General features: G+C 30.5%; 1 protein-coding gene across 1 annotated transcript in view; it reads left to right on the forward strand.

The window, feature by feature from the left end:
• The window catches only part of LOC117178567 (lysosomal alpha-mannosidase-like), a 54,062-nt gene that overhangs the window by 26,141 nt on the left and 6,395 nt on the right, over nt 1-21,526 (forward strand). Inside the window, exons 8-14 of the mRNA XM_033369996.1 lie at nt 2,450-2,583; nt 5,082-5,295; nt 7,434-7,627; nt 9,073-9,278; nt 12,559-12,561; nt 13,227-13,438; nt 17,990-18,221. Coding sequence (XP_033225887.1) covers nt 2,450-2,583; nt 5,082-5,295; nt 7,434-7,627; nt 9,073-9,278; nt 12,559-12,561; nt 13,227-13,438; nt 17,990-18,221 — 1,195 coding nt within the window. The remainder of the gene's footprint in view (nt 1-2,449; nt 2,584-5,081; nt 5,296-7,433; nt 7,628-9,072; nt 9,279-12,558; nt 12,562-13,226; nt 13,439-17,989; nt 18,222-21,526) is intronic.

Consider the following 21,526-nt stretch of genomic DNA (forward strand, 5'->3'; position numbering starts at 1 on the left):
CGTGTAACAAAAATTTTAGAATTTATAGAATAATTCAACATTTCAATATGTCAACAGTTGTATTAATTGAAATACTCTAAATATAATTAAGATATCATTCTTTCATTACCTTGTTCCTGCAATCTTTTGTCACATTTCTCTTCCACTTGCTTTCGTCGCGAAGCCTTTTACGGCCTGCTTGAAGTTCTGACATAATTCCAAAACTTAAAAATAACTAGAAACTTCTAATTATATTGTTTTACAGTAACAGAGCAAAAAATATAACATTAAATTTGATCTTATTAGATTACAGAGCGATCTGCACAGTCCGAAACAATTTGGGACACTGAACTCATTTCACAGTGAAAATTTCAAAACAAAGACACTAGACGGTTTGTTTACATTCTTTATTATCAAACGGAAGGAAAGAAAATAAAGGGTGAAACAACTTGCGAAGCACTGCTTCTCTTATTTTCAGTTATTTGCTAATTCCCTGAAAACAACGAAATGTCCAATAATATAAAGCAGTCGATTTTGTATAAATTGAGGGAAAGTGCAGGATTTTTTAATGTTCAATTTTTGAAAAGACGAGTCCTTTATGGGAGAGTGTACAGGCGAGTGTACTAACGTTGGGGAGCGCTTGAATCTGCTAACAATGCAATCATAGACGGCGTCGCGTGCTTTCTTACAAAATGGATATTTTCGCAACTTTTCAATGAATCGATCTGAAAATCTCCAAAAATCTTCCTTCAATAGTAAGGAACAAATCTCTCACTGGAAGTTGTCTCAACTTTAAAGTTCACTCGATACTTTTCTTCGCCGAAACTAAAAAAAAACGTGATCACCGTCAGGTCTCCATTTGTAATTAATTATTATTAAACAATTAACATCTTTAACTTTTTTCTTCACTTAATAGGCATCCCTAGAGTATAGTACGTATGTATACCAAATTTCAAATAGTTTCAATAATATTTGTCTGAGTGGAGACGATTTATGTTTTAAAACATAATTGAATTCGGCGAAATTTTTTCATACCTTTTTCAATTTTATTATTAAAAATATACATCGGAAAGAAAAACTTCGAATAGAAAAAAGTTTCGTCTTGTCATTCTCTACAAGCCCATATTTTTTTCATTTAATTTTTCGAACTTTAAAATTTGGATATCACAAGACGTTTGGACAATACTTTTTCGCGGTTTCGAGCGCTCGTCCCCTTATTGTATCCGGTCCCTCAATTGAAAAATTGATTTTCAGTTCAGATTATTTAATAACTAAAAATGAATTCCTGAAACATTCTCATTAAAATAACAATAATTTTATAAAAACGGTATGAAAAAATAAATTTAAATACACGTGCACCTCCAATAAAATTTAATTATTTAAAAACCTTTTAAAATTTAACAAATTTTCTTTAACAACAATATTTTATGATTGTAGTTTTTATTGATAACATTTAACAAAAAACAATTTTTTAATTTTTTTAATTTGAGAATTTTGTCATTTGGGAATTTTCTAATTCTGATATTTGATAATTGGGCAATTTTCTCTCGGAAATTTTATTCGGTGGGCGTTTTTCAATTCCGGATTTTGATTTTTTGGCAACTTTATAGTTTCTGCAATATCTTATAATTTGGGAATTCCTCGGTGTCGGGAATTTAATTTTTTAAGATATTTCAGTTTTCCCAAATAATACAAATTTTATTCCTTTTCATTCCATTAGAAGTAATATAGTTTTTGAAAATTTTACCCAATATAAAATTGTTTGATTTAAAACATTTTCAATTCAAAATCATACAATATATTTAAAAAATGTTGACGCCTCTAATTTAAAAATTATAACTATTGTTTAAAAAATGGTTTCAAATTATTATTTAGAAGTTTCTTTAATAATGGATTGACGAATTGTTTATATTTTTCAAAGTTAGAAAATAAAAATTGAGGACGTTAAACGTAATATTCACGGATTGGAAAATTCCTGGATAATAAAATTTCCATCAGTTTATAATATTACCGAATTTGAAAATTCCTGATAGAAAATTGCCGGAAAATAAAATTCTCTACACTGCAAGATTGCCAAATTTGAAAATTTGAAAATTCATAAAACTCTTGAATAATAATAAAACTGCCAAATTATAAGATATCATACTTGGAAATTCAAAAAAAATTACAAAACTTTAAAAATTAAAAATAATTTTGTATAAAAATATTTTATCATTGTATTTTCAATAAATAAATAATATTTATAAAAAATGGATCAAATGTCGAAATTTTATAATTAGGGAATTTTTTCGTTTAGATATTATATAATTCGACTATTTTTTGTCGTCAATTTTGTTACGCGGGAATTTTTCAAATTCTGTAATATTACAAATTATCTGGAATTATCTTATTTTTCGCATTTTTTTTCAGGCGTCCCAATATTTTGCTAGTTTCTAATAATCAATTCTTTATATCGAAATCTGTTTCTCAGGTGGATCAATTTTTGAACTATGTCCAAAGTCAAGCAAATTCCTACAAGACAAGTAATATTTTAATTACTATGGGAAACGATTTTAATTACCAAAATGCTGACATGTGGTACACTAATTTGGATAAACTCAACAAGTACGAAAAAAATATATGACTTTTTATCTCTGTATGTCACGCATGAATGAACACGTCACTTGTTACCTCTCCATCAAACTCCTCTGGTGCATCCCCGCGACATTAATGTTTAGAAACACAAAATACAGAACCACTAAATCACACCTGAGTGAACGCCACATCCCCCCATCCTACCTCGCACACATACCCGCAGCGCAGCATCAGATCTCGGAAACACTAAATCCAGAATTATTAAATCCAGATTCGATTGGAAATGCGTTTTCTTTTCGTTTTTATAATAAAATAATATTTAGAGGTTTCAAAAAGCAATATTAGGTGAATTGAGTTTAAAGCACATACTTCTCTTAACAATTAGAAATAAAATAATATCAAAAATTACTTATTAAATACACCCCACCCCCCTTCTTAAGTATGTTTTACAGGGTCTTCAAGAGAGCCCTTAATTGAAAAATTAGGCTTTACGAGTTTTTAGCGCTAATTATGATTTTTTATGTTGACAAACATATAAATTGTTAATAAAATGTTTAAATAAATTATTTAAATATGCATATTATCGTTTTTCAGAATTTTCTTTTAGAATAGAGCTAGAAAATTACAGCTTTTTCCGAAACTTTTTATTTATTTTCAACTTTTCAATCACAGTCAAACAGTAATCGAATTAATTCAACAGAAATAATTGTTTAAAAAATTATTATTATTTATTATAAAATGTCCTTAGATTCACGATAGAAAGTTGTAGTTTAATTTTGAATTTTTCTACTTTATGCCCACTTTTTAATCAAAAGGAAGTAATAATTATTTCATATTAAAAAAAATTGTTAAAAAAATGTATTATTATTTATTATAATATTTTCTTGGAATCACGATAGAAACTTGTTTATTTTTGCATTTTTCTACTTTATGTCCACTTTTAAATTAGAAGGAAGTAATAATTATTTCATATTAAGAAAAATAATTTATTAATATTTCAATTATACATTTTTTTAATAATTTAAGAAAGTTGTGATTTTTTGCTTAACAAAATCATTATTATTAATAAATCTATTTTCTGACATTTAATTTCAATTCTTTTTGACTTAATTATTCATAAAGAGTAATCGATTGTTTAAATAATTATATTTGTCAACATGCAATAATTATTACCTCACAAAAAATAAAAAGTAGACCAAAAATAAAAAGTTTTAGAAAGAACATCAACTTTCTAGGATTATTTTAGAAAAATATCCTTATAAATAATAATGAATTTATTAAAAATTATTTCCGTTAAATTTAATTAACTATTGGTTTAATCTAATTAAAAAATTGCAAATAAGTTGAAAAATTCAACAAGAAAACCACGACTTTCTAAATCTATTTTAAAAAGTAAATTGCTAAAAATTATAATAAATTGTTTAAACAATTTATTAAAACATATAATTTTTGGTAGGAAGTAGAATTTCATCAATTAAAAACAACTCTTATTTTATAACCGTGAAAGAAATTATAATTAGCAGCAAAAAATGGGAAAACCCAATTTTTCAATTAAGGGATTTCTTGTGAGACTATAAAACAGACTAATGGAGGTTTTTAACATAAAAAATTATTCAGTTTTATTATATGGCTATTTTAAAGAGAAATTTTAAGTTTCAACTTAATTAAATTAATATAGCATTTTCTCAATAAAATTAATAAAAACGCATTTTTTTCTTTTGGGAAATACGTTTCAAATTTCGTCGGGCTTTTGAAACATCTAAATTTTTCTCAAAAAAAGAACGAATTTAATTTTTCTGGATTAGAACAAATTCCTACTGCTTTAAAAATGTTAGAAAACTTTTTTTACCTATAGTTTTTCTAGTTAACAATAATGAAAAATGATTCAGAAATTTTTTTTATCAATTTAGATTTTTTAAATTTGAAAACTGATTCACAAAACACGTTTTTTATATTTTAACAAAAATATAAACGGAGCGAAAATTTATTTTTTATTTTAATTGTTCATTATTGTGAATGAGTAAAAACTAATAATATGAAAAATTGGCTAAAATTTTTCAATTAAAAGGACATCCTGTTTTAGTTTTCAAATCCAAAATCCAAACAGAAGATATTTACCGGTTTCAATTACTTTTTTTACTTTACTCGGATGCAAACCCACAATTTTTTTTTAATTTCGAAATTCCTGAAATTGTCAAATTGCGGACACTTTAGAATTTTAGAAATATAGAATTCCCAACGTTTTTATTATATTACTAAATTTGAAAATTTCCGATAACAATTTCTATTTTTTGCATACGGAAATATATAAACTGTCGGACGTTTTATTTTTATGAAACTTTAAATTGTAGGCTATTTTCAAATTTCAGAAATTATTTATTTCGATTTATTGATTATTGTGACCAGATTTAGAAGAAACCAAAACGAATTTAAAGGAATTAAAGCTAATTTAAAAAATATACAAAAACAAATAAATAAATATAATACTTATTTAAATTCCAATAAAAAATTATTTACCTTTTATCTAGATATATTAATTTGCGAAAAGGAACGGAATATAATTCAATTTATTCAACTCCGTCTTGTTACATAAAAGCTATAAATGAAGAAAATTTATCGTGGTCATCAAAAAGTGATGATTTCTTCCCTTATGGCAGTGAATGGAATGCATATTGGACTGGTTACTATACTTCTCGGCCAACGATTAAATTTTTCGAAAGAATGGGGAACAACTTTTTACAAGTAAGGAGATTTTATTATTTATTTAAATTCATTATGATCTAAATTATTGATACATTATTATTATTATTGACAAAGGGCCTACAGAGTTGCGTATTTCGACGCATTTTGTGTAGTTTCAAATGATAAGATCTGCTGTTTAAAATAAACTTTATTTTCTAAGCCAAATTTCCTGTTTTTGAATCCAATATTTTAAAAGAATTAATAGTTAACATTAGGCTTTATAAAAAATATTAATTTTAGTTTAAAAAATTATTGTGAAAATCCTATTTATTTATCGCAGGATTAATTATATTTTGCCTATGATCATCTTATGCTGTTTTTCTTTCTTTTGTACTTAAATGGGAATTTAATCAAATTTATTTAAGTAAAAATTAGTCTGATGACATTTTATTGAGCTTTAATTCTGAATAAAATAAATGCACGTAAAAGAATTAAGCGCGCGCAGGATGCGCAAATGAGCTTCCGGTTTTTTTAAAATGCAAGTTTCTGAATGAAAACGGAACAATTTAGGTAAAGATTTTTGCTAACTAAAATTAAAAATGTTTATTAGTTGAAAATAGAATTATTTTATTTAAAATGTAATTATTTTATTAAAATTCGATTACTTCATTGAATTTTTTTCTTTCAGACTTAATTCCAATGTGTTTTGTTAAAATTTTGTTTATGTTTTGATTGACATATTAAACATTAAATTTTTCGGTTGCACTTCATATTCTTTCCTTAAAAATTCAAATTCAATATCAACTTTTGGCACAAATTTAATCTTGTTTAGTTAAAAATGCAACTGTTTGGTTGATTGTATATTATGCACCTAGGGAGAGAAGAGGCACTTTCTCGATAAGTTAATGAATTTCGTTTATTTAAAGGGTAATTTATGATAATTTCTCATAAATTTCCTAACATTCAATTTAAAAATTTCTATAGATTTCCAAAAATCTTCGCTAGTTTATAGGAATTTTAAAGGGTAAATATGGCAAATAAACATAAATGACCCAAAATTCAATTTTAATGTTTATAAATTTCCGGCACTTGATATTAAATTTTTGGTAATATTACCGGTAATTTATGGTAACTTACCATAAATTGCCCAAAAATAAATCTAAACAGGTCTATAGGTTTCCGGAAATTTAAGACAAATTTCGGTAATTTATGATAGTTTTACAAGTAAATATGGCAACTTGACGTAAATTAATAAAAAAGTAAATTGAAAAATGTCTATACATTTCCGGATATTTATGGACCTTTTCGGTCATTTATGGTAATTTCACAAGTAAATGCGGTAACTTATCACAAATTACCCAAAGTTTAATTTTATACATTTTTATAAATTTCTGGACATTTATGAAACTTTTGGTTATTAATGGTAATATTGCAGGTAATTTATGGTAACTCACTATAATTTACCCAAAATTCAGTTTAAAAATGTCTGTACATTTTTAGAAATATTTGGAAATTTTTGGTCATTTATGGTAATTTAGGAAGTAATTATGGAACCTTACCATAAATTATCTCAAATTCAATTTTGAACATTTTTATAAATATCCAGAAATCGATGAAATTTTTTGGTAAATTATGGTAATATCACAGGTAATTTTATTTAAAAATTTCTATACATTTTCGGGAAATTTCAGGAAATATTTGATAATTTACGGTAATTTGATAAGTTATATATGGTACTTTCCATAATTTACCGCAAAATTCTAATGTCTGCAACCAAAATTTCCTTACAGTTTTTACGATGGGTGGGCTGATTATCGTAAAATGCGTTAAAAAATTGTCTTTTAGGATAAATTCCACTCTTTTGAACTCAAAATTTTTTATCTTCGTTTGTTTTAATATCAAACATTACACTTTTTGATCAAAATTCATGTTTTTACGTGGAAAGTTTAACTTCTTTATTACATTTTGGCACAAACTTAATCTTCTCTGGCAAAAATGCAACTGCTTGGTTAAAAATTAATTATTTATAGTTGATGATTCGGCGATTTTGTGGATAATTGTTTCGTATATAAAAGATGCGTAGTTCGGAACCTTAAACCTTTTAGGTTTTGTATTAATAAGAAAATTTGAATTGGGAAAATGTACTCAACAAGAAATATTAATAATTTAGGATTTTTGTAATTAAACCTTTATTTTAGGTCGTAAAACAGCTTTCAGTTGTAAGCAATGAGCCAGATAACTTGGGATTGATTAAATTCCGCGAAGCCATGGGCGTTTTACAACATCACGATGCGATTACAGGAACAGAAAAACAATTGGTGGCACATGATTATGCTCGACTTTTATCCAAAAGTATAAAAGATGGGGAGAAAATTAGTTCCCATACCTTGAGGTTTGATATATCTTTTATTTATCAATAATAATTAGGAGTTTAGGTTAATTATTGTGTATATAAAGTTTTTTGGGTACGCTTTTATTACGTAATTTTATTTAGGAAAAGTAACGTTTACGAAAAAAAGAATTAAATAATTGATAAATGCATTTTTTTAAATAAAAACGTGCAAAAAGAAATTTAAAGGAAATCTTTCAAGAAATGAAATAAGAATAACAAAACTAGGATTAACTGAAACTTGCAACTTTTACTTCAAGGGAAAGCAGAACAATAAACTGTAAATAACTATTGTCAAATAAACAATTCTGCCCTTTAATATTTTTTCAAAAATTCGAATTTAGTTCTTTTCCGAAGTTAGATACAATTAAGTATGAGAATATTATCCATAATTTTATAAATAATTTTTAACAAAGCTCATTTAAGAGCCTCGGATATCTATTAAGCATCCTTAGGATTCTATACTTGTTTGGCAAATTATTTCGTAAAATAAATGATGTGTTTTATTATACGAGGTCTGTTGAAATAATACGTGGACTTTTTGATTTTCGCGGCTCGAGTTGGTTTCAGAAGAATACGCTTGGTGTCGCTAAGTTCGTACAGATCAGCTGTTTAAAATGCGGTATTCCAGTCGCAGAAATATTCATTTGTTGATGAGCTACACGGTTCTAAGTAAAGCGTGTTTTTTTTGTTTGTCGGATTGTAAAATGGACAGTCTGAAAGAGCAACGAATTGCTGTGAAATTTTGTGTGAAACTCGGGAAATCTGCATTTGCCATGCTCAACACAGCTTACGGTGATGTTGCCATGAAGCGTACTGCATGTTTCAAGTGGCATGAACGTTTCAAGGCGTCCTTTAACGTCAACTGACGACACACACGTTGACAAAATCAACACCCTGGTGCGCGAAAATCGACCTCTGAGCTTACCGAAGCGTGTGGGATATCAGTTGGATCTTGTTACGAGATTTTGACTGAAAAATTGAAGATACAGCGCGTCACTGCGAAATTTGTGCCACGCTCCAACTCACTCAGATCTCAGAACTTGTGAGTTTTTGGCCAAACACTCGATTACTGTTCTTCCCCCCCCCCCATACTCACATAACCTTGCTCCTTGTGTCTTTTTCTTGCTCCCAAAACTAAAAAAAGCCCTAAAAGGAAGAAAATTTGAGACGATATCGGAGATTAAGGCAAATGCGACGAAGGAGCTGAAAGCCATCACAAAAGAAGCATACCAGGACTGTTTTAAGAAGTGGAAATACTGTTGGGATAAGAGTGTGCGTTGGGAGGGGAGAGTTTTGAAGGACACCCAGACGTGTAAGTTCCCAATAAAATACTTTTTTATGACACCAATCCGCGTATTTTTTGAACAGACCTCGTATTCAATATTTTGATACATATTGGTCAGAATATAGAACTTAATTTTACTATTTTCTAAACTCCTTTTCAGAAAAATGATACGAAATGGAAAAAAATCCGAGAGCCAAGATTCTCTAGAATTCTATTCTTGTCCATTACTAAATATTAGTTCCTGTGAGCACACAGAAATTAATAAAAACTTTGTAGTTACCGTATACAATCCGACGAGTCAGCCTCTTAAAACTTTTATTAGACTTCCCGTCAAGGAAAACTCTTATCAAGTAACAGATTACGCAGGTAAAATTGGTAAACCTCTTTATTTATTATTGTTAGTTACACTATTAAAAATTATTGGAATTCTACAGGACTTCTACAATACAAGCGTAATGTAAAATTGCAAACATGGTATTCGAATGACGAAAATTTAATTCATTTTTTGTAAGTGTTTTATATCGTGAAGTCACCGTCCAACATTCCAATACATGCATTAGAGCGTTTATAAGACGAACATTTTGCACAAGGAAATCACGGAATTCACCGAATTCAAGGAATTTACCAATTGATAAAATTCACGGAATTCATGACATTCACGGAATTAGTAAAAATGAAGGAATTCGCGAAATATACGCTCTATGTATTGAATTCACGGAATTCAAGGAATTTAAGGAATTCGTGTAATACCTGAAGTTGACAGAATTCTCGCAATTAACTGCATTCGCATAATACAAGAAATTTGCAGAATTAAGGAAATTAATGAATTTGCGACATTTAGGGAATTTTCGGATTGCACAACATTCGAGAAATTAACGGAATTCATGGGATTCAAGGAATTTACGTAATCCATGGGGTTTATGTAATTTATGGGATTTGCAATACTCAGGGAATCAAAGTAATTCAATGAATTCACGGAATTTAGTGAATGCACGGAATTCAATGAATTCACGGAATTTAATAAATCCATTGAATTCAAAGAATTCACAAAATACGCTCAATTTATGAAATTCTTGGAATTCAAGTCCGTGCACGCCAGGCATCACAAGAATTCATTCAATTCCCGGAATTCATGAAAATTAAGGAATTCGCAGAACTCATGAGAATGAAGAAATTTAGGAAATTTGCGGAATCTGTAGAATTCAAAAAATTATCGGAATTAATTTAATTTACGTAATTCATGGGATTTACGAAATTCAAGGAATTTGTCGATTCCATGAAATTCATAGAATTCACGCAATTCACTAAATTTGTGGACTTCGTGTTATAGAAGGAATTCAAGGAATTTGCGAAATTTACGAAATTTACGAAATTTAAGGAATTCGTGAGATTCCATGAATTTCATAAATTCTGTGAATTCAGTGATTTTGATGAATTTCATTGATTCCGCGATTTTCTTGAATTTCACAAATTAGTTAAATTTCGTGAATTACATGAATGCTGTGAATTACACGAATTCCGTGAATTTGATGAATTCCATGAACTTCATGAATTCCTTAAATTCCACGAATTTCGTGAAATCCATAAACTCCGTGAAATCCACGAATTTCGTGATTTCCATGAATTCCGTAAATTGCCTGATTTTCTTAAATTTCGTGAATTCTGTGAATTCAATGAATTCGTTAAATTGCGTGTATTCATAGAATTCGTTGCATTGGGTGAACTCTGTGTGTTTCTTGAATTCTGTGAATTTCTTGCATTCTGTAAATTTCGTAAATTCTTTGACTATAGTGAATTCCATACATTTCTTAAATTCTATTATTTCTTTAAATCTCGTGGATTCCTTGTATTCCGGGCATTCCGTGAATTCCGTGAATTCAACTAATTCCATGAAATGCGTGAATCCCGGTCGACCGGGCTTTATTTGAATGCTGTAAATTCTGTGAATTTCTCGCATTTCTAACTTTTTTATTTTACTGACTTCCGGATTCCCATTTTTACATTTTTTCTTCTTGAAATTTAATTGCTATAGCTTTCTAAAGGTGGTTAAATGTGTCTTTAAGGAAACAGAGTTCAGTTGTTTAATGCGTACGTCAAAGTTTTTTATACAGAAGAGGCATATCCCCCAAATTACATTAAATTTAAGTTTTGTTTGACCGAAAATTGTCATTTAATACAAATTCTGCGTTTCCAAATTTGTATTTAACATAACGGTCATTTTTCCGAATTCCCACATAACCTATTATTCATTTGCACGATTTTCCAATTGTCAATTTTTACATCTATTCGAATTATCATTTAACATATTTTTCCCCCCGAATAACTACATAACGTAGAATTAATTTACACGAATCACCCTTTCTCATAATTACCCCTTCATCGAATTGCCATTTCAAAGAAATTCCATTTGTCCTACCGTTCAGACGGCATAAAATAAACGCGCGAAATTTAAATAAGAGAATCTTGATTGGCTGATTTTGAATTTCGTGCATTTATTGTGGACGGGATGAAGTGAAGGACAAATGGAATTTCTGTGAAGTGGAAATGGGTGTGGTTATTCCGGGGAAAAAATTATGTCAAATGATTATTCGAATAAATGTAAAATATGACAAATAGAAATTCATGCAAATGAATATTAGGCTATGTAAATATTCTGAAATATGACAGTTATGTTAAATAAAAATTCGAAAATACATCAATTCTATTAAATTAAAATAAGGATCAATAAATACTATGGTGAATATAAATTCGTAAATATAGCAATGATGCCAAATGAGGATTCAGTATGATACAAATTATGATCACTGGCAGTTAGAGCAAATAGAGGTTTTGTCACTGAAAATTCAAAAAAATAAAAATTATGAAAAATTCATGTTCCACACGAATGTGCTCTTTAATCTCGGGGCTGAGAGGTAGATCATATTTGTTAATGGTAGTCTAAAGGACTTAAGCATGAATGAAGTTTTTAAACTATATATGATATTATTTATGACCTTATTAATTTACTTAGTATTTTCTTAGTGTTATTCAAAACTAACAAGGGTCTCTAAAGTTCAGATAAATGTTTACCAGTCTGCTTTTGCAAAATCGTAGCGAGTTGCAACCGTAGCTTTTTTATAATTAGTGATAAGGCAAAGGCAAACTGATCGATGACCTGAGTCTAACTACCAGTGGTAAGAGTGCTGTGTCTGTAGAAGTCGTTTTCAATATGTTTTCGATAATTGCAATGTCCATAAGGGCAGATTTATTTTTTTAGTTATGGGGGAAAAATATATGCGAGTTTGGTTGGAGGCAAAAAGATTCTTGTCATTTTTGAATTCAACTAATTCTTTTCCAATTTTGGTAGTTATTATGTTATTCAAATATAAGTGCTTGTGGCTTATATCGCCTGTAGCAATTACCAATCATACGAGAGGAATTCTGGTACAGCGAGACGATAGGAATGTTTCTAATTACTATTTTAATAGGGAGTAAAATTCTGTATTTATATAAGTAATACTAGAAACATCACTTCTCTAGATAGCTGGTAATAGAGTGGTAGTTCTGTATGTAGGAAACATGGACAGAATATACATATATCCGACTGTTATAGACTATGAGCTTTTACTTAATAAATTTTATAAAAACATTATGACGCACGGGGTAGACGGTTATTTAATATACGATGACCTTAATTTGAGGTATTTTTCTCGGTGCCGCATGTGTTTTTGCTGTATTCGTATTTTTAGGTTGAGGGTTGTCGATGGTTGTGGTCCTACTGGATAGTGGTTTGCTTACCACTAACTTTCTCCAGGTCCTGGCGAAGACGTCATCAGCCTACTTAGCGAGTTTCCGCTTCTTGCTCCTAGAAGTGGCGACGCAGAAGTTTCTAGAATTATCGTGGTCCATCCTGGTGATGGACGCTCTACTGGCGCTACTATTTCCTGCTAAGGAGGATACTAGGTTTGATCTCTGTGACATTCGTATCACAATAGGCAAACTTATTCATCGATCAATTTGATGCATTTGATAGTCCAAAATCTATCAATCTATCATGAGCATCAATCAATTTCACAAGTCACAATCCAATCAGCGTAGATCGTCCTTTTATGCACTTCGTTTTGAATGCGTTGCTCGAGTCACGACGAAAGTGAGTGGGAGTATTTATTTACAGGGATGTGCAAATCGAAGTTCTAAGGTTTCTAACAGCTGAGGTTTGGATATACAGATAACGAACAGCGAAATAGTATTTTATGTCGATGTAGTATAATTTATAATTATAAATAAACTAAGCGAGGACCATTTGTATTCACAATGAAATTAAAATTCTTACAGGAAACGAAGTCGCAACACAAACAGTACCAATTTCGACAACTGTTAAAAAAATTCCGGGTCGGAAAACTACTGCTTCATACGAACTTGTATTTCTGGCAAATGGAATACCTCCTTTGGGCTATTTGTCATATTATGTTAGCAAAATTGACGAGGAAGATCGAGCTCAGGTGAACGATTTAACTGACAATACAAATAGGCATGCATCAAAGAAGGTAAATAAGAAAAAAATTCGTTATTCTTCCTTTGTCGCCCAAGCTAATAAACTTGCATTAGAGTAGAATAATAATAATAATAGAATTCTTTTTTACAAGGGCTGGTGAAAAATGTTTCAATAACACACCAAAAAAGATCCGCATTTCTGGATAGTTTGGGGATGTCGAGAGCATCAATACAACGATCCTCACATATATGAATATTAATCAAGTTCTTAATTCGATGATTATAATGACGCTACCAACAATGTACTAAAACACTACCCTTTCTCCTTGACATTATTTCACCTGAAACCACTTTCGCATTACTTCAAGGAATGCCGTTTCCTCGCCTACTGGGGCACATCGGGCTCGTCGGGCCTCGACATCCTGATTAGTGGTTGCTTAATCGGCTGCCTTTGTCTCCTGTTGGTTTCTCCCTTTCGAAACCGTTTTGTTTTATCTCCCAACCAAAATATGACACATCGCTCCCGGCAGCACGACGATGTGGTGCAACGTGCTGGTTGATCTCCGAACATCTTGGTTGGGCTTGACCATTTACTTCTGTCATCAAAGATGCTTTCTCGAAACATTTCATAGACCCCGGCAGATTTTGAGCCCAGGGCCTCTCACTGCGTGCGGCGCAGCGAAATCACAACTCGCTGCATTATGGCTAAAACGCAGCGGTAGCGTCGAATACCCTCAATTTTCTTGCGTACGCGACAGGACACCCGACCCCTTTATGTGTCGCGCGCTTACTAATTTTGCTGCGAATTTTTCGGACAGCTCAGCTAAGGCCTTCAGAGTTCCTCGGAATATTTTATTCGATAAACAGACCCTAATCTCTCCAGCAGGTTGTTCGCCGAAATCACTTCTGACTGCAGCCTTAACTTCCTCGCCTTCCGTTGGAATGTCGAGGACTAAAACTTCGACCTCAGTTCAGTGCGTTGGACAAGCTCCCTCATGCTTCCACCTTCAACAAGAAGCCTTATAATGGCAGCAGGCAGCTTTGATCTGCCATCCGCCGCAGGTCCTACCTCTACCAGAGCCACTCAATTTCTTGTTCCCCTGATACCTTTAATTTTAGCACCAAGAGTGTCAGGTTTCATATTTCGCTTGAGGTTCTCAAGGACCCCTCCGTAGCCTGAACCCTCAGCTGGTTTTAATATAACCACCTCGGGTTGAGCTAGCCTCTTATTCTTCTTCCTCCTCTTCATTCCGCACATGTTTTCATTCCGCTTCTTTTCCATGGCACCGATGTGTTGCCTCTACAGGGCTCAAGTTGGGCTTCCTTAATCTCTTCCCGTAGTTGGTTGAGGAAGATTCCATGGCATATTTTTTTCGTCTGAATTCCCCTACTGGCAACCTTTCCTTGCGCTGTCTTTGTCCTTTCATCATTGATCATCTTGTTAACTTTCTTGTCCACCCACCATTCGCGCTCGTCCTAGTACTGACAGAAAGCCATCATTCTACCATTTACCGCCTGCAGATCTTTCAACAGCTTCTTAGTCTCTTCCAGACGGTGGAGAAAAAGGGGCTTGCCTCTTTCTGCCTTAAACCAATCTATTTCATCCATGAACATCGCCTCCTCCGTAAAGTTCAATGGTCGGCCCAACTCCTCACATACACTTCGATTCGAGTATGTTTGGCCCTTCCCGAAATCCCCGGGGCGAGCGCCGGCCACTAGAGCTCAAACCCGATCCAAACTGGTGGAAAGGTTGCCACTTTCTTGGGGTATTTCGTTTCTTGCATACTTACTCTACGTCGGTTTGTAATTCAGAGTTCTTTCCCCTAGCTGGTATTTGTCCGCCCAGGGTATTTGATTTCCCTGGTCCAACCCATATTGGAGAGACGTTCCCCTATCCGCAACTTGGGAAGGCTTCCACTGGGGGACCATAAATCCCGCACGGGATAAATAATAGCATGATAATTCTTAGACTAGTATAACGCAATGAAAAAATGCAGGAAAAGTCAATACCGCTTCACTTATGAGTCTGAATAACTGCATAGCTTAAATTTTGTCTAGTCCTATCAATCACCATTGCTATAAGTAGTTTCTACCGCAAAATTGTTTAATTTATGTTTTTCTTTCTTTGTAATTTAATTTCCCTTCATTGCATAAATTGCTACATACCTCCCTGAAAATATTATACCTCTGATAATATTTGATGAAATATACCAAACCTCAATGTCGACAAACAATTATGTATCAACCTATTCAAATGGAAGTAACAATTTTATTTCACGCAAAATTGCCAAATCTTTGAATTTGTTTATCTTAATTTTGTATAAAGAAAAATATATTCAAAATATGTCTGAAAAGAATTTGGAAGATTTTAAAACTATTTTTTTATTTTGTAGAATTTAACAAAATTTTAGCTAAACTTTCAATCTTTCAATTCTAAAAGATTTCAAAATATTTCAAATTGGGTCCTAAAATTACGATAATTTTGAAGACAAATTTTATACAATTTTTTTCGATCTTAATATTCCAAAGTGTTTCAAAAAAGTTAAAATAAAACTGAAATTTTTGAAGATTTTGAATTAAAGTTTTAATGTTTTTTAAATATTTAAAAGGGTTTGAATGATAAAAAGAATCTCCTGAAAAATATTTTAAAGTCTTTAAAAAATTCGAAAATAATTAAAATTTTCAAAATATATCAAAAGAATAAGCTTTTGAAGAATTTCGAAGGGTCTGAAGAGATTAAAAAACGTCCCATAAGATTTCTGGAAAAATTTCTGAAGATTGTTTTATTCATTAAATTAATTTTAAGAGGAAATTCTAAAAGATTTCAAAATATTTCAAATTGGGTCCTAAAATTATGATAATTTTGAAGACAAATTTTATACAATTTTTTTCGATTCTAATATTCCAAAGTGTTTCAAAAAAGTTCAAAATAAAACTGAAATTTTTGAAGATTTTGAACTAAAGTTTTAATGTTTTTTAAATATTTAAAAGGGTTTGAATTATAAAAAGAATCTCCTGAAGATATCTGTAAAATTTCATAATGATTTTTTTATTTTAAGAAATTAATTGAAAGAGAATATTTAAAACGATTTTAAAAGATTTCAAAAGATTTTTTAATTATTTTAAAAAATTTGGGAAAATGAATGGAAATTGTTTTAACCTTTAACCATAAAAATTTTGGAATATCTGGAAGCAGTCAAAAATGATATAAATCTGGGGGAGATTGCAAAAAATGTAAACAAAATGTTAGGAAACTTTAAAATTTTAACGAGAGCAAAAATAGATCATAATCAATAAATATCGGAAAATCTATAACGTGTTTTTTTTTAATTTCTTCTAGGCTTCTAATGTTTCTAAATACCTTTTAAACTTACTTGTTTTTTCCCTCAAACTTTATTTTGTCCCGCAACATAAAAAATTCTTTTAAATTTTCTCAATTTATTTTCATGGAATATAAAATCCATAAAATCTTATTTAAGCTCGAATAGAAGTATTCCAAAAATTTTAACAGCTTTACTTAAATTATTTAGGTAGATAAACGTTTATTTTACGGCCTGCTGGCCTTAAAAAATTGACTTGCTTACACTTCAATTTTTTACAGAATTTTCTTACAACTACGTCTTACAAAGTACCGTCCATCCACACCTTATAACTAATCCGCACGCTCCTATAGCCTAACCTTCCTCGCTGTGCCTCGCCTTGCTTCGCACGCATTTCGCTCTTTTATCGCTATGCCTCGCATTACCAGTCTCTGTCTCCGCGGCTAACACCTAATGCTTAACTACTATTTACAATCTTTACATTTCGCTTACATCTACTTCCTCTCCTATTTACGATCTTTCCTTCTCTATTCCTTTTCCTCCTTCCTTCTCTTCTTCTCTCTCTTACCCAACACCCCCTTCACCCATGCTACTGCCCTTTTGTCACCCCTTTCATCCAACAATACCTCCATGCTTATCCCCCTTCTTTCCACCTCTTCACATTCCTCTAAACAATGCTTTAATTTTGCATCCCCCTTCCCGCACAATTCACACATTCTCTTCTCTCTAGAAAGCCAGAACCTATTATACTTCTTCATGCAACCGCACCTCATTCTCGCTATAAGTTCCTGGCTTCCTTGCTCTCCTTTCTTTCAAAAATATTGCACTCTCTCCCTTAGCATAGTCCACACTATTTAAATTATTTGACATTTCTATTTTATATTAGAAATTACTTACCTTTAAACTTAACCCGAATTACTCTAATTACCTTAACTCTCAATAAGCCTCTACATAATACCTGATGCACTCAATCATAAGTTGTTTCTAATCCCTCTCCAGTCGGTATTTCATAAGCGCTTTATAAAGCGCTCGCATACGCCTAAACATTTGGGCAGATGAGTGGAAAACTGTAGAAAACCAAAACTCGTGAGCACAACCTTTCCTTAATTTAAATTTGTTCAGTTAAACGCAATGCAAATTCGACTAAGCAAGAAATTTCGAATGTTCACCCATCCGAGTATTAACCGCGCACAGCCCCGCTTAACATTTGAGATCTCGACGACTCACGAATTGACACCTAGCCATTTTTTCTCACTGCTTGTAGTATGATTATTTTATTTTTAGGCATATAGTATCAGTGTTGATACAACTGGGAAAGTTCTTATCGAATCTAACATTCAAAAAGGAATTAAGCTAACACAATCAATCTATTACTATGAAGGAGTCGTAAGTGAATACCCTGGAAAGTGGATGCCTGGAAATAACGGTCGTGCTTCTGGTGCCTATATCTTTAGACCAAATGTAACTACAGGAATCAGAGATTTTCCCTATGATGGATCTGTCCAACTATTTAGAGGTTTGTATACCATTTAAAACATTCATTTTATTCACCATTGTAGTGGATTATTGTTTTCTGCAGATCAGGGTCTAAAATGTGTCAGGCTCTTTTCACGTAAACAGGGTCATTCATTTTTTTTAAAATGAAATTAATGTAAGTACTGTTCCAGTTGGCACCAAGTTTAGCGACGTCTTTACGACATCGTTACGACAACTTTACGACATCCTATGTCCATGTCGTTAAGGTGCCTTTAAGATATCGTAAATAAGTCGTATGGTCTGACGATGTTTTTACGATATCGCAAAGACACCGAAACGACATGGGCATAGGATGTCGTAAAGTTGTCGTAAAGATGTCGTAACGATGTCGTAACGGTGTCGTGACGATGTCGTAACGGTGTCGTGACGATGTCGTGACGACGTCGACAAATTCCGTGCCCACTAGGGGTTTAGATAAAATTTAAAACGCTTCGAGTTCCTAACATTTGAAGTAAAAATATTGCCTTTACAGCCAAATTGTTTTAATGTTAACCAAAAAGTTGAATTTTCAACCCGAAATATAAATTTTTTATTAAAACTAATCAATTTTCAACCCGAAAACAACTTATTTTTAAAAAGGAGATAAATTTTTGATTCCATTAGACAAATTCTCAATTATACACTTTATCTTAGTACCAGAAATGATTAGTTTTTGAGAAAAAATTCCATTTTTAAATCAAAAGCTGAATTTTCAACATAGAAATAGGGATTTTCAATAAAAGAGTTGAATATTCAACTAAAAAGGATTCTTTTTTAAGCAAAACAGAGATTTTCAATCAAATAGTTTAATTGTCATCGAAAACAGATGATTTGCAACTGGAGAGTTTTATTTTTACCCAAAAAAGATCAAATATCTACGAAGAGTGATAAATTTCAAAACCAAAAAGAAAGAAATATTTTCAAGAAAAATCTCAAATTTTAATAAGAAAGAATTAAAATGTCAACCAAATTTTTTGATTTTCACCCTAGACTGTACATTTTTTACAAATTTTTAAATTGAAATTCTACATTAAAATGTTTTTTTTTATCTCCCCAAGATTTATATTATTTTCGACTTTTGCCAAATGTTTTAAAACTTCCATGTATCTTTTAAAATAATTTGAACTTTTTCTTACATTAAAAAAAATTCTCAAAGATTAAAACAATTTCCATTTATTCTTCTAAATTTTGCTTTGAACTTTTTTAAACACTTTGGAATATTATTGAGTATTTTTTTCAAACCACTTTTTTAAATTGAAAAGCATTACAAATTTTCGTAGGAAACATAAGAAATGTTTTGATGATCTCCAAAACTTTAAAACATTTATATTTTGGTTTAAAATTATATTCAATCTTTTCATGTTTTGAATTAGTTTTGAATCTTTTCAAAACTTCTAAATATCTCATAAACTCGAAAAAAAATTTCCTAAAATTTTTCTTCAAAATTTTCGAAATTTTAGGACGTAATTTTAAATCTTTTGAAATCTTTTAGAATTTTGTCTTCAAATTAATTTAAAAAAAAAATCTTTGGAAATTTTCCCAGGAATCTTATAGAACGGTTTTTTAATTTTTTGAAACGCTTCAAAATTCTTAAAAAGCTTATTCTTTTGTAATATTCTGAAACCTACAATTTGCTGAAAAATTTGAAATATTCTGAAAATTTAAATTATTTCAAAACTTTTTAAAGACATCTACATATTTTTTTAATTAATTAAGAGTTTACCTAAATTTTGGTTACATTCTGCAAAATAAAAAAATTGTCTTAAAATCTGCCAAATTCTTTTCAGACATATTTTGAAATATTCAGAACTGAATATTAACATTTTATAATAGAACCTAAACCATTTCAAATTTTGCCAGAAGTCTGATTGTGCAATCAATTTTTTTTTATTAAATTTTTTACCAAACAAGAAATTGAGATATTTTCAAAATAGCTCGTTTTAAACCAGCTAGTTAATTTTTTAAATAAAAATACGAATTTAAAATAAAATAGATGAATAAATTCTCGAAAAAATGTAAAACTTGTTATTTCAACGACAATAAAATGCCAATATATGTTAAAAGCAGCAGGATTCAAACAAAAAAAGATGACTTTTGAATAGAAGTAACGAATTTTCAAGTAAGAAGAAATTTTTATTTATAAACAATGATAATTTTAACCAAATTGTATAATGTTCATTTTAAATAATCAATTTTTTACAATACATTAAAATTTTTGAGAAAAAAGTTTTTTCTCAACCAAGAATTTAATTTTTTAACAAGGTAGTTAAATTTTTAATTGAAAAGACGAACTTTCAACAAAATAGTTAAAGTTTTAACCAAAGAGAATGACTTACACAAAATTCATGAATTTCTTACCGTAAAAGTGAGTTCTGAACGAGAAATATAACATTTCTTTTTTCAACAAAAAAAAAAGGTTTCAACATTTAAATTCAAGAAAGAATGATGATACCTAATAAAAATGTTACAGTTAATATTTTAAGTAAACAATATAATAAAAACTGGTTAAATTAAAACAAAAGAGACAAATTTTCACATCAGAAAGAATTTTGAATGAGAAAGAGGATCAATTTCAATTAAATAGTTGAAATTGCAAACGGAAAGATAAATTCTAAAAAACGTAGTGTAACTTTCAGACAAGAAGGATGACTTTTTAACAAAACTGTTGAATTTTAAACCGAAAATGATGAATTTTCGATGAAAACTGAGCAGCCACTATTTCAAAAGAAAAAAAGTTTAATTGTGTATTTAAAAAAATTGAGTTCAACCAAAAAAGATTGATTTTCAACTAAAGTAAGAAAAAATTCATAAAAAAAGCTCCTCGCAAAAAACAAATTAAAGAAAGCTTTTGGTGACACCTTCCCAAACTGCGATTGAGATATTTGATCGTTCTCGGTGTCCTGATTACAAAAATCCATGTTAAAGACTCAAGTTGTAAACACAAGTGTTTGTCACAAAATTCATAAGAGACCCTGACTAGGTTATCCGACAGATATTTTGTAGTTTGGAATCTGCTAATCAATCATATGATTTTATAACCTCTAAAAATTGCTAGACAATATCTTTTAAAACACCAAATGTTGTTTCTTTTGCATACTGAAATAGATTTTATAGAAAATCTAATTCCGAATGGTGGAGCTCAAAAATGTGATTTTGGTAAGGGTTTTGTTGTTTTGGTCTGTGATCAGCATCCATGATCACATTGTGAAGGATGTGGAAGGATAACGAACATTAATTTTTTATCAAGCATAGGGAATGTTCCATGATACGATAGCAAATGTGTACATGAGCCGATGGTTCGTGCGC

The sequence above is a fragment of the Belonocnema kinseyi genome, chromosome 8 (genome assembly GCF_010883055.1).
Source record: "Belonocnema kinseyi isolate 2016_QV_RU_SX_M_011 chromosome 8, B_treatae_v1, whole genome shotgun sequence".
NCBI classification, from domain to species: domain Eukaryota; kingdom Metazoa; phylum Arthropoda; class Insecta; order Hymenoptera; family Cynipidae; genus Belonocnema; species Belonocnema kinseyi.